This window comes from Xiphophorus couchianus, chromosome 18 (genome assembly GCF_001444195.1).
Source record: "Xiphophorus couchianus chromosome 18, X_couchianus-1.0, whole genome shotgun sequence".
NCBI classification, from domain to species: domain Eukaryota; kingdom Metazoa; phylum Chordata; class Actinopteri; order Cyprinodontiformes; family Poeciliidae; genus Xiphophorus; species Xiphophorus couchianus.
In genome coordinates, this window is record NC_040245.1 from 21,266,710 (window position 1) to 21,281,461 (window position 14,752).

The 14,752-nt window shown below is 44.0% G+C and overlaps 1 protein-coding gene across 1 annotated transcript in view; it reads right to left on the reverse strand.

The window, feature by feature from the left end:
- Window positions 1-14,752, reverse strand: part of rsrc1 (arginine/serine-rich coiled-coil 1) — a 151,978-nt gene that overhangs the window by 116,656 nt on the left and 20,570 nt on the right. The window contains exon 4 of the mRNA XM_027998998.1: window positions 7,190-7,390. Coding sequence (XP_027854799.1) covers window positions 7,190-7,390 — 201 coding nt within the window. The remainder of the gene's footprint in view (window positions 1-7,189; window positions 7,391-14,752) is intronic.

Here is a 14,752-nt window from a genome sequence, read left to right on the forward strand (position 1 = left end):
GAGTAGCAATACTCCATTGGTAGCAATACCGGCAGAAGTAGCGATACTTCACAGAAATCGTTCCTGTAGTTAGCATGGACGCCGGAAAGGCAGACGCTAAAGCGGACGAAAATCCACGTGCTTGCCCGTGTGGAAATAAAATTTCGAGTTGGGACACTCACCAAATGTGTGTGTCGTGTCTCGGCTTAAGGCATGCCCAAGCAGCCCTCGAGTCATCGGAGGAATGCTCTCATTGTAGCCGGCTCTCACTCAAGGTGCTGTGTCGCCGTCTGGCCCGTCAATTGACACTGTCCGGAGGCGACCCCATCCTGGCTTCTGCTGCAGCTAGCCAAGAAACGGCGGCTCAAGGACTGACACCGGTCCCTGATGCAGAACCAGGACCAAGCTGGGGCGATATGCTTGACGCTGTTAACCCGTTGCCACTGGATGTGAGCGGCCATAGCTTCACAGCTTACCCGCTCGATTACCCCATGGCAGGTGACGACGGAGGCTCGGATGCAGATTCTGAGCTTCTCATCACCGACGAAGAAGAAGATGATGAACCGCCTCTTGTGCTCCGAGGTCGGGTTGCAAGACCTACACCTTCGGGCGTCAGCCAGGCCGGTGATGGTGACTCTTCTTCGTCTGCCTTGGATGTGGACCTGCATGACGTGTGTAAACGCGCCGCAGCAAAACTTCATATCCAGTGGCCCGAAGTTCAGGCTGAAGCAGCAAGATCACGTTTCGACGGCAAAAAGCTGCCAAAAGCCAAGAGAACGGGAAAGCAGTTCCTGCCTTTCTTCCCTGAGTTGCTGGAGGAATTTTCAGTTTCCTGGCGCAACAAACCGTACAGGGAGAAGCACCCAGTGGCAGGTGGCTCGGTTCTAGACTGCGAGGGAATGGACGACCACGGTCTCCGCCAAATGCCTCGAGTCGAACCAGTGGTGGCAGCGCACCTTCACCCGAAAACTTCTATGTCTTCGGGTGGGTTGGCTCCATCCCTCCCTTCAGCAGCGGACCGCTTCCAATCAAACCTGACGGAGAAATCCTACAAGGCGGCCGCTCTATCAGTTCGCGCCATGAACGCTTCTTCCATGCTGATGGCGTATCAGGCGGAGCTGGAGGAGGAGATGACTGCATCACCGGACGCTACACTGTGGGAAGAAGTGTGTATCATCACTGATCACTGTCTCCAGCTCCATAAGGTAGCGATCCAGGCTATGGGGAAAACTATGGGGCTCATGGTTCTACAGGAAAGAGCTAGATGGTTAAACTTAACCACGCTTTCCACCAGGGAAAAGGAGGACCTCCTCGATACCCCCATCACCCCGCAGGGCCTGTTTGGTGCAGCTGTTACATCTATGCAAAAGAGGTGTGAGGAAAAGAAAAGGGACGATGAGGCTTTAAAGCTGTGTCTCCCAAGACGGGCGCCGGTGGCTACATCCCAGCGCCAAACCTTTGCCCAGGCTGCGCCGCGTTTGCCTCCCACTTTCAGAATCCCTAAATTGCCGAAGACCCAGACGGCCGCTAACCCTCCTCCGAAAGGCGCTGCTGCTAAGGGCTCGTGGCCGAAGAAATCCGAAGCCGCCCGCTCGGATCAGCCGCCACCCGGGTCCACCCAGACGGTGAGGAGGAGGAAGCGTTTGGCCTGACAGCTTTTTGGAAGTCAGAGAGCGAGCTGGACTCGTCCTCAGACACGGCTCCGTTACCGAGCCCTTCCATAAAGTTCAGCAAAGTTCGGCGCACAAACGAGGGGATGTTCGAGCCCGCTCAGCGCGCACGAAACGGGAACCGTGTTCAGTTCGGGATGTCCCGCGTTGGACCCAGTTCATGTCCCACAAGCACTGTTTTATGTCACAGAACATTAAACTTTCACAAGCTGCCGCATCCAGGCAAAACGCCGAGGGCGCAGCTGAAAATGTTGCAAAACAAACAAATACCAATAAGAGGGGAGATGGTTTGTCGCAAACACAAACTGGCCCGTCAGCCCGCTGTCACTGAGACCGATAAAATGGGCAAACTGCACAAACTCAGAGTGGGTTTTAAGAACAATAACCGTGGATACCGGCTGCAATTCGCTCTGCCGCCTCCACAGTTCAGAGGAGTGATTCAATTGCAGGCCAGTGGCTCCGCAGCTTTTTTCCTACAAGAGGAAATATCCTTTCTATTGGAGAAAAGAGCGATACAATTAATCCCTCAGGAAAAATGCCAAGCAGGTTTTTACTCCAGATATTTCCTGGTCCCAAAGAAAGGTGGTCGAGGGATGCGTGCAATCTTAGACCTTCGGGCTCTAAACAGACATCTGAGAAAATACAAGTTCAGAATGCTGACACACGCTTCCCTCTTACGTTTCCTGCGCCCAGGCGATTGGTTCACATCAATCGATCTGAAGGATGCGTATTTTCACATTCCAATTTATCCACCACACAGGAAATATCTAAGATTTGCATTTCAGGGGAAATGCTACGAGTATCTCGTTCTCCCATTTGGCCTCTCCTTGAGCCCAAGGGTGTTTGTGAAATGCACAGAAGCTGCTGTGGCACCACTCAGGCAGCAGGGGGTACGTGTAGCCACGTACATAGACGATTGGTTGATCGCAGCTCCGTCACAGCGGGAGGCTGCAGATCATACAACATTGCTCTCAAAACACATGCTGGATCTGGGATTCAAAATAAATGTGGAGGAGAGCATCCTATTTCCCTGTCAAAGAATCTCTTTTATCGGTCTGTTTCTAGACTCTGCCCAGGCCAGAGTGAAACTCACAGAGGAGAGAGTAAAATCACTTATGAACTGCATGTCCCTGTTTCACAAGGGAAATTTTGTGTCTCCCCGTCTGTGCAGACGATTACTGGGTCTAATGGCCTCAGTTTTAGACGTTGTCACACTTCATATGAGGGGAGTCCAACGTTGGGTGGCTTCTCAGATGGTGGGCTTACACCCCCCCCCACAGAGTAAGGGTCTCAGCCACCTGCAGAGCAGCCCTACGTCCCTGGAGAAGTGTACACTTCCTATCTCAGGGTGTTCCCATGGGAACTATACAGAGCAGAAAAGTGGTGACGACAGATGCCTCCCTGTCAGGCTGGGGGGGGATCTTCGAAGGGAAGTCAGTGAATGGGACATGGGACAGACACATGCGTGTGTTCCATATAAATTATCTGGAACTGCTGGCTGTTCTCCTGACACTGAAACATTTCCTCCTTTTCCTAAAGGGTCATCACGTATTAGTTCGGACAGACAACACAACTGTGGTGGCATACATAAACCGACAAGGGGGTCTAAGATCCCATCATCTTCATATGCTGGCCCACAAACTGGTCACTTGGAGCAGCAATCTTTTTCTGTCACTAAGGGCCATTCATATCCCAGGAGTGTTAAACCGGGGAGCAGACCTTCTCTCCAGGGGAAACCCTCTGTATGCAGAATGGAGACTTCACCCCGAGGTAGTCAGGATGATCTGGCTGCGTTACGGGCAGGCCTCAATAGACCTGTTTGCGTCTCGGGAAAACACACAGTGTCCTCTGTTTTTCTCCGTTCACGACCGGGAAGCACCTTTGGGGGTGGATGCTCTCTCCCACCAGTGGCCTCGAGCTCTCCTGTATGCATTCCCTCCTGTAGCCCTCATTTTGCCGACGATAGCCAGAGTTCGAGCCGAAGGCTTGTCAATGATTCTCATTGCACCTCACTGGCCATCGAAGCACTGGTTGGCAGAGATAATCCAGCTTCTCCAGGGAGAACCATGGCCTCTACCTCTGCGGCGGGACCTGTTGTCTCAGGCGGAGGGGGGGAAATCCTCCACCCCCACCCAGAAAGGCTGGCACTATGGGCCTGGCCTGTGAGTGGTTAAATTTACACTCTGTAGGTCTCCCACACAATGTTATTGAGACAATCCAAAGTGCAAGGGCCCCCACCACCAGGTCTCTGTATGACTGCAAATGGGCCATATTTGAAAAATGGTGTGCAGAAGCACAGGAAATATCCATTCAGTGCTCTGTAGTTACCATTTTGACTTTCCTGCAGGACCTGCTGGATATGGGTAAGGCTTTTTCCACCATAAAAGTGTACTTGGCAGCAATCTCAGCTTGCCATGTTGGTTTTGGTGGGAAAACCGTGGGACAGCACCCCTTGGTTTGCCAGTTTATGAAGGGGGTTCGTCGTCGGCTTCCTGTCTCTAAACCCCTTGCCCCATCGTGGGACCTTCCTCTGGTTCTGGATGCTCTGATGGATGCTCCATTTGAGCCCCTGGGACAGGTGGATTTGAGATTTGTTACTCTGAAGACAGCGCTTTTACTGGCGCTTACTTCAGCTAAGCGGGTGGGTGAGCTTCATGCTTTTTCAGTGAACCCAGCTTGTATCAAATTCTCTGCAGGGAATAGAAGGGTGACCTTAATTCCTAATCCTGCTTTTTTGCCCAAGGTGTTGGGGTCATGTTCGGCGATAGACTTGGTGTCTTTTAGCCCCCCACCTTTTTCCTCAGCGATGCAGGAGCGTCTTCATGGACTCTGTCCAGTTCGGGCCCTGCACACTTATATGGATAGGACCAAAATATTGAGGAAAAGTGACCAGCTGTTTGTTTCTTGGGCGAAAGGTCACCTTGGTAAACCTGTATCAAAACAGTGACTTTCACATTGGATAGTTGCTGCAATTGCTTTAGCTTACACCTCTAAGGGACAACAGCCTCCTGAGGGCCTTCGTGCCCACTCTACACGAGGGGTGACCACCTCATGGGCCCTTTTTAAGAGGAGTTTCCATCCAGGAGATCTGTGCCGCAGCAAGCTGGGCTTCTCCCCATACATTTGTTCGGTTTTATAAGCTTGATGTCACAGCTCAACCACTGGCTCATTCAGTGCTCAGCTTGGCATCAGTGCCACCAAGCACCCATCAATGACTCATATTGTCAGCAGTCGGTCTTGGGTCTGCATCGCAATCCGGGAGTCAGGATTTTCCCATAGTGAGACACGAAACGAATGCTATGAAAGAGAACTTTAGGTTACTTTCGTAACCCCGGTTCTCTGAGTAGCATGAGTGAGTGTCTCACCTAGCCACCCTCCTTGCTCATTTGTAGCGAGGAAGAGGGTGTGAGTTTTTTGAATGATCTGTCTGTGCAGGGCCAGTCCTATATATAGGCAGGGGGGTGGGACATGCCCCCTCTCCCTGGCACTGACAGACTTATCCCCAGCTAATCAGGGCTGGCGGAGTGTAATTGGAGCTTCTGATGAGGTCACGCCCAGGGCGTTCCCCATAGTGAGACACTCACTCATGCTACTCAGAGAACCGGGGTTACGAAAGTAACCTAAAGTTTTAATGTTTTTTTAAAGAAGATTAATCAAAGCGTTACATTTGTTGTACAGCACTTTGATCAGCTGTTATGTTGTTGTTATTTAAGTCCTTTAGAAATAAAGTCGTATGCTATGGTATGGAAAATCTGCACTCAAAATAAAATGCTTTTATGTCGATCATATAGTCAGTTACATATGTTTTACTTCGAAGTTAACAAAATACTGGCTAGCTTGTGTAATTCTACGTAAGAAAATAAACAAATTGTGACTATTTTAATCCTACCTTCATATTTAATTGTGGCCTACCATAGCAATGCATAGGAGGCATTAGGAAAAATATTAGCATTTCACTACTTACGTAGAACTTAGCATTTCACTGCCCCCCTAGTGCACTGCCTTGAGGAGCAATCATTTTACCTATTTTTTTAAATTGATTATCTATGTTTAGCATCTCTACTTCGTCAGGAAGTTGCGGAGAGCTGGACTTGGGAACTCAGTCCTGAGGAGGTTTTATCGCTGTGTGGTGGAGGGCATTCTCTGCACCTGCGTTACTGTGTGGGGAGCAGCCTTTCCTCCACTTCGGACCGCTACACAGCATGATGCAGGAGGAGGACGCTCCTCATCATCAGGGACTCCACCCAGATTTTTACTTTTGTGTTGAATGTGTGTTTTATAATATATTTACCAGCAATAACAAATAAAACATTTTCACTTTTCTGCAAAATTCACCAAGTGCACAATTCTTTAGTATAAGATAAGCAGTATTTCAAAAGAGTAGAAGAAATCTTGTGATTTTTGAACAGTAACAATATTTGTTGTTAATCTGTTGCTAAGAGATGAGCACGTTTTCTGGTAACCAAGTGCCACGAAGTAAACATCTGATTTTTACTTTTGCAAAATTTACAAACTGTAAATTCTTTATGTCTAAGCAGATAAACAGTATTTCAAAAAGAGCTTATGTTTTATAAACAATAATGTTACTTGTTGATTTGGTGTTAAGAGATGAGCACTTTTTTTCCAGCTTGAATTTAGAGACAGTCAGACCGGGAAAACCTAAATCAAAATGGGTGTCAGTATTTATGAAATACTGGATTATAATCTAAACAGCTGTGTTTGCCAGATCATTACGCGTTAGTGTGTAGGTTTTTGAGAAAAATATACAGAAATTTATATTAGAATAATTTTATAAGGTAGGTCCAATTAAATTAAAGTGAAGGGGTGTGATACCTTCAGGTGGTGAGGTATAGATCTATCAACAATTGTGTACATTCCAGTCTCCTCCCTATCATGTCTGGGAGTATTGTCTTGGGGCAGAATTGGGAATGTGTTTCTGGCAGAAGCAGAGAAAGGCCTCTGAAGGTGTTATAGCGGTGGTGCAGCACAGATGTATCTACTACACTAAATCCGATCTTGGTCTGCATTACAGCCATAAGAGGCCACAAAGTTGCCAGTGAAGATGTCAACCTTTCTTACTTCAATAAGATGTCCTTTTTTTTCTGACACTAGCTACAAAGTCACAGAAGGCGCATATGATCTTGTTTTGTTTCTAGACTTATTGCACCTGACCCCAGAGGGAGGAAAAACAATCACCATGTTGTTCTGGTGACCAAAGCGCTCTTACAAGCTAAACCTGCACAGCGTACCTTTCTACCACTTATTTGTCTGACTGTAACGTTTTTTTTCCTGACAGCAGGGAATCGCATGACATTACAAGGCCTATGCCTAATAGCAGGATGGGAGTAGAAGAAAAATATGAGCTGATGGATTGATGAATGGAGGGACTGAGTGATGGATGGAGCAGCAGACTCTGGACTCAAAGTTAGTATTGGTATATCACCAATCAACATATTCTGTTCCCACGTGGGGATGATAGTTTCAAATGAGCTGTGCAGCAGGAGCAGCCGCGTCAACACGCAAATTATCCTTCCGCTCACCCTTTCTTGTCTTTACTCTTGTCCTTGTCTCGGTCTCTTCCTCGGTCTCGCTCCCTATCTTTCTCCCGGTCCCGGTCGCGACCCTTGCGCCGACTCCTGTCCCGCTCCCGGCTGTTGCTGCGGCTTCTTTTGCGGCTGTGGCTTGTTCGGTGTCCGCGGCTGTTGCTCCTGCTGCGGGACCGTCTGTGGCGAGAATGAGACCTGGAAGAAAATAAAATTGCTATTAGAATACTGAAACAACATCGGATGAAAAGATTTTCCAAGTCTTACCACACTGGATTCAGGTCTGGACTTTGACAAGGACATTCTAAAATGTTTCTGGGTAGAGTACTCAGTATCTGGAGTCTATGTGTGCTTTGAACCCAAAGCAGAAAGATATGAACACTTAAATTATTTTTTCTTACATAATCTATTTTGTTCTTATAACATTCAGACTTCTTAATTTCATATCAGCCTAATGTAAATACTTCAGCAAGACAACCCATGTTTCTTTAACCCGTTTCATTACATTACAAATAGAGCAACCCAGCTCTATTTTTAAGTTTCGACTTGAGTTATTTTCTGTAGGTTTTTACAAAAAGGCCATAAATTATTCTGTCCAAATGTAGTTAGGGCAGTTTCATCAACTAGATGTACTGTATGTGGCAGTAGTAACAGGAAACAAAACAGAGAAGAGGTGTGAACCTGGAATTTGTAGCTGCAGAACAGAACAGGTAATGTTTCTTTGGATGATTTTTGTATTTCACAGAGAAACTCTCCGAGCAAAACATATTTCAGTGTAATGAAGACTTGCAGCTGGGTTTTTGGAACTACAGCAGACCTTAAATCAAAACCAAATTGATGAAATCTACTCAAACACCCATCACAAAATTAGATCAGCACTGTATAGATTGCATTATACTATCACAGCACAGTAATGTTTGCATCCTTTAAACCACAAAATGATACTTAATCTGATCAAATTTCCCAGGAGTGGAAGGATTCATCTTTCATTGGATGGGTGTAATAATAGTTCTATACAAACCAATACACCATAAAACACACACACACTGCAGAAATGGAGCCAATTAGAGACGGGCTTAGAGGAAGACCTGTCCTGAGTATTGATCCTGACGCTGGACCTCTGGTCTCCGAGAGATTTACAGTAGAAGATTTACTTTGTGAGCTGTAGCACACAAAAATTTATACACTGATTTAAACAGCAGAGAAAAAAAATCTAAAGTAACGTATGTGTCATTGCGGCTAAATTACCTAATAAACCCTATTTATGTGTCACAGTACATAATGCAGACATGCTGTATAAATATGACTGTTTACGTGATTGCAGTTTGTGTCTCCAGCACATTGTGTGTGTGTGCTGTGTGTCAAACGGGTTAGGGGTTGTCGGGGGGAGGGCTATGATTGGTTGCCTCAGTAGAAATCGGCAGCTGAGATGCTGTTATTTTCCATCATCTATCATTTTATTGATTTGTCTATAAAAACAGTCAAACCTGCTGTCCGTGAGCTTTATTGCTTTCCCCCCTTTATTAGTTTGCAGTTTGGGACATCCAGAGCTGTCTCTCTCCCAACAGAGAACTAATCATTTTCTTCAGACACCTGTCACCACCCTAACAGACAACACTCCGACAACTGTTGCAATCAATTAGGCCCCGGCGATCCTGATCACCCGAGGGCCACTAAGCCGTGTCAAAGACTCTCCATGAGGGAATCTTGGGGAAAAGGAAAAAAAGAGGATTAGAAAAATAAATAAAAAATACAAAAACCCAAGGCACTTTTTCCAAAGTCACCGATGCCCAAACAAAGAACTTTCTCTTTAGAAATTAAATCTCAAAATGTTGAATGTTTTCTTAAATTATATTTTCACTTGACTCGTTTTGCTGAAGAATTAAGAAAAATGTAACTGTTTTCTTCACATAAATGATATTTAACCACTGGATCAAAATATTAATCCCTAAAAAATACAATATATCCCAATAACTTATCCTAAGGCGAAAAGTAAGAAAAAGCGACAAGTTAGAAAGCAAAAGAGAGAAGAAAAGCAACAGCTATGAATCTGTCATTTGTTATCCACTTTATGGACTCTTGATGATCATTTTTAGCTGGTGGATTTGCCTTCTGTTCGGATTGACTAAGAACTGGGCCAGCTTGACCCGTTACAGTTATATGTTCAAGCACCTTGAGGGCAAAAAAAAAACATGCACAGCTTTTATTTATGGATTTTACTTCAGCTCTTAATACGATTCGACTCCTCATCCTGCTGAACAAACTCCTCCACCATCTTAATCTTCAGGTTGCCTTAGTGAAATAGATTTGAGACTTTTTACATGTATAGGCAGACAATAAGAGCGACTGGTGTTCCATCCAGGAAACAGCAGTCATCCACAGGATCATCTCAGAGATGTTTCCTCTCCTCCTTTTTTGTATATTTTATAACTAATTTACAGCAAGAGTGGCTTTAAAATCAGGAACCTACAAGCTTGCAGTTGACACTGTTATAGTCAGTTTGCAGTAGGAAGGGATTCAACATGGATCTGTTTTTGACTACTTTGTGAAGTGGTGTGATGAACATTGCCTGAAGCTGAATGCCAGAAAAACAAAGGACATGGTCATAGAGTTCAGGAAAACTACCCACTCTGCTGTACCAACAATAATCAATGAATCTCTAGTGGAAACTGTGGACAGTTACAGATACCCGGAGACAATCGTGGAGAATTCAACTTCGACCAGAACACCGCGGCAATTTGAAAGGAGGGCCTAGAATTACTTTATTTTCAATGAACGTTGAATCGTTTTAGCTTTGATAAAACACTCCCATTTTTATGTTGCAGATCTTTTATAGAGTCTGTTTCAACATTTGGTATTACTGCTTGGCATGGCAATGTGTCATTGAAAAATAAGAACAGTCTGTTCTGTCTTGTTAAAACGGCCAGCAAAATAATTGGCGTTCGGCAGCGCCCCATGTCTGATAGCTGGAACAGACAGATTGTGAAAAAGGTCAAAACAACCGTAGCCAGCAGAGACCATCCCTTTTAAAGGAATTTGTTCTTTCCCTCAGGTCGAAGGTACAGGTTGCCATCTATAAGGTGCAATCATCCTCCGCCAAGGTTGCCCTTTGTCAGCGATTTTGCTCGTAACCTTTATGGATGGAAGTCCTTTGTGCAGCCAAAGTGTTGAGGGGATCCGATTAGAAGTTTACGTGGCCTTATGATCGGGTCTCTCCTTTGTGCAGATGATGTGGTTCTGTAGGCTTGATCAGATTGTGATCTCAAACTTTCCCTGAAGCTCACAAGCAGACAAGATGCAGATTAATACCTCCAAATTCGAAACCATGGTTTTGAGCCAGAAAAAGGGAGAACATGTCATTTCTATGCAGAAAGACCTTACACCAGGTTTCAAAGATTATTGTTAAAAATAACTCTGTATAGTCTGTTTTTTCTTTCCCACCAGAAGCAAACTTGACTTTGTGTTTCTTTGCTTATCTGTGTTTCATTCCTGGAGCAAATCATTGATGAAGCTATTGCTGCCACTACCCATGTGTAGTCTTATTCTTAGAAAATGTGCGTCTAGCTTACTCTGTTTTGTTGATAGACAAAGCAATCATCAGAGATTACTGACATAAACTCTCTGAATTCTTTTTTCAAGAGAAAGTATACCTGGCCTTGTACTCTTGCATTTATTTGTGCTTCTTTTCTTAGCCTGGAATATCAGTGTTTTTCAATTCACCTCACTGTTCTACCACTTTACAGCTGCTTGGGGCAGAAAGTATACCACTTCCTTTAATAAGCTAAGTTTTGTCAGAGGTTTCTTTCTCAGAAAGAGAGTGTTTCATTAAATATGTTTGCTAAGGAGGAAAGACTGCTGCATCATCAATGGGTTTATAAAATCAGCTGATTTCCCTAAGACTGCTTCTTAACTATGTTATTAATTGATCAAGTAAATTTGTGTGACTAAATTTGGGCCAAACTGGACTCCAGATAACCAAATATGAATGGGATCTGACTGATTTGCCTGGAAATGGCATTTATTGTAAATGTCTGTTTTATAAATAAACTGAACTGCATCGAATCGGTGGTTTAGTATTCTGCCCAGGCACACTTGGAAACATTAACTGGAAAATTTAAGACTCGAATCAGCTAAATGCTGATCTACTCAGGATAATAAACATAACGACACATGTGATTCAGAGGTACATGTGAAAGTGGTCACAAGAGATGTGATTTATAATGTTTAATGCACTGCACACAATTTGACAAGGCCAAAGTCAGAAAATGAGTTCTAATGGAAAAAACATGAAGAAAACCATAAATGAGTTAACATTGTTTGTGTATGTTTATAATCAGCAGTACATGAGGAAAAATGCAACAAAGCCACAGAGTTCCAAGTCTGAATCCCATATTTACAGCCAAGCAAATTTTGGCCAGAAGCAGAGGAAGCAATAACCCCAGTTCAGTTTCTCTGCTCTTGTTCTCCCTTCCCTTTCTCTTCTGATGGCAACACAAACATCCCACTTCTGGGGTGTGCAGCAAATTAAATTTACTGTAGTTAATAGAGTGAGCCTATGCTGCTAAATGTCAATTTCCTGACCAAGTCCTTCCCCTTGGAGAATGATTAGCTAATTTGAGGCTGGGAATAAATGGGCTAATGCAGGACACACACAGATAAACAGCCCCAGTTGGACCCCATTCCAAGCTCTTCCCCTGCTTTACATTTCATTGGCTTTATTATCTCCAGGGAAAATGGGTCCCCCTATGACCTAAACATATTTTCATTTCTAATAAAAGGCCCTTGCTGCTTGCCCCCACATGTAACCCACCCACATACACACGGCCCCTCGCAGCCTTCTACCTCCATTCGTTCCTCGTTTCATCGTCCAATCCATTATATCGGAGCTCTGCAATTGGCTGGGACCATTTTCCTGGTGAATTATCAATAGAGTAATTATGCTCCATGTTGGGAGCTGGGCTGAAGCTTATCGCCACTGACCCCCCACGGCGTGCAGGGATATGATCCCTCACCACGGCCCATTGGGGTAATTATGTGTCCGGGTGTGAAGCTGGATGGTGTGATGCCTTTATCTGTATTCTATTTCTGTTTTCATTGAAAATTGGACATTAACGGCAGCCATGCGATACCAGTAGTGTTAGATGCAGTTGAGCGTCTCCACTGGAATCTGACCCCAACCAAATCATTATTCATAGTACATCATTTGGCAGAAACAGACGAATCGTCCGAGAACCGTTCCTCTAACCTTATCTTGCCCCCCGCTCAATGCAGTGATGGACATTTACTGTATTATTTTTACCCCAAACTGCCCAGGAGAGGAAGACAATGGTAAGCTTAGCTTTAAATTATACAAATTCTGTAAAACATGGAGCTCATCTCATCAGTGATGATACCCAAAGGAGCTAGCATGCCCATTAAGCCAGTGTTCCACAGCAGTGATTGATGGCCATGTAACTTTAACCCATTTCCATCTTGGTAGTCTCATGGCAGCCTGACGAATGATTAGCTAAAAAGCAGAAATGCACTTCCGATGTAAAATGACATCCATCTTGTTTTCCTGAATGAAAATGGCAGCGTATGCAACAAAAAAAACAAACACTTTTTATCTTACATCTTACTTTTTTTTTTTACATTTGCATATCTAAAGAAGCAACTATAGGAGTGTCCTTAAGCAAAGGTGTTCATTTTACTAATAGCTGCAGCTTTTTAAAGTTTATGCTTCCTTCAACAGGCACTGGAACACAAGTGCTAAAGTAAACAGTTGTCATGGAGACTTGATGATCCTGTGCTGCAATTTTCTAAAGGTTAGATTAGGTTATTCCAGGGATTTTGCCTTCTTTACCATGCTCCTCACTATGCGCAAGAGCAAAATAAATATTGTTTTCCTCAGTTCCAGTCATTTAAGACTTCTGGTATTTCAAATGGTTCAATAAGCTCTGTAATTTAACTAGCCTCCAAGCCATTTTGATAGAGAAACACGCCCACAGCATCACAGACAACCCACCTTATTTAACAGTGGGGTGCATTTCAAGATACACTGTAACTGCTGAACATAAATTTAATTCACATGAACAGGCCATCTGGATCTTGAAATCTCCATTTAAAATATAGGAAACAACAGGTTTCAACTCACCTGAAAAATGAACAGCACCCAAACTATCAGCCATACTCAGCATAACAGGCATTAATCCTACACAACAGAATTGACAGAAGCATTGTAAAAGGAAACATTAATAAAATTGAACGAGCACAGTTTCTGTGGGACATGCAACTGTTTGATATGATGAACAAGAATGAGAAGTGTTTTTTGTGTGTGTGTGTGTGTGTGTGTGTGTGTGTGTGTGTGTGTTTCGTTTTGTTTTGTTCGAAAGGTAAAAAAAACTCTTCAACAAGAAACGAATGTTCCCAGGGGTCTTAATGCGGCATCTGTATTCGGAAACATCTGTGCTTGTTCAGATATGCTCGTATTTACAAGCTACGCTGCATTTATCCATCATTTCCATCTTGATCTACCTCAGTCTTTGTCATGTTGAGCCAGTATAACAATACTGGTTCAAGTCTCAATAATGTTCAGTAAAAGCCATATGTGGATGTTAGTGAAATAAAAACAGAAAAAAAATCTGTTGGTATGTATGTGCTAACCTACATCGACATTAAACTGGGATTTTCCCTTGAAACTTTACTATTAATGACATGCCATACAGACTGAGGGAAAAAAGGAGCATTTGGTAGGAACCTGCTTTAAGTAGAAAAGTTAAGAATACAGGACTATTAATGTCGTATGAAGGTAAGTCAATAAAAAGAAGGATTTAAAATGCATATGCCGTGAATGCTTCTGGAATGAAGAGGGGGGGAAAAAATCAAGAACCGAATCAACTGGGAAGTCCCAACGTTAACAGTAAATATTTAGATCTAATTGTTGGACGATACAGTTTATTTTAGCAGAGCAACACAGACTAATAAGTAATCAAAAAGTACCCACAAGCCACATGGAAACTACCGAAAAACTCGCCAGTCAACTTTCCAAGCAGCTGATTGATTGAAAAGGAAATGAGTCTATTAAATCTAAGGCGATCCACGTTTGAAGAACTTCATTAATGTGCCATTCCCCGTCGAGTTATTTCCAGTGACGGAGGCTCGCGGCAGCTTCATGTTCAAGTAGAAAGTGACTTTCCTTTTTCTTTTTTTTTTTTTTTCTGCTGCCATTTCAACGTATCTAAAAGCACCTTGAGTGAGGAATGAGCATTTCCTGCTGCCAAAAAGACGTGGAAAACAGCTGTTCCCGCCTGACGCTGCCTGCTGAATGGAATGCAAATATGTTAACCATCCAGAATTTATTACTTTTGAGTGCTCTTCAAACGCAACGGCAGACACAAGTTTAATTTATGATATTCCTCTAATTATGAGAGCTGTTGAAATCATTTCCCAAGCCGCCTCCTCCCTCCGAGCAGCCACATTATCTGTTCCCCTGGTTCACAGAACACACACACGCTCTGGCTCGGCTCCGTCATCCACCGCGCACGGCTCTGCGGAAACATAAATATAACTCCGCACGCTAAA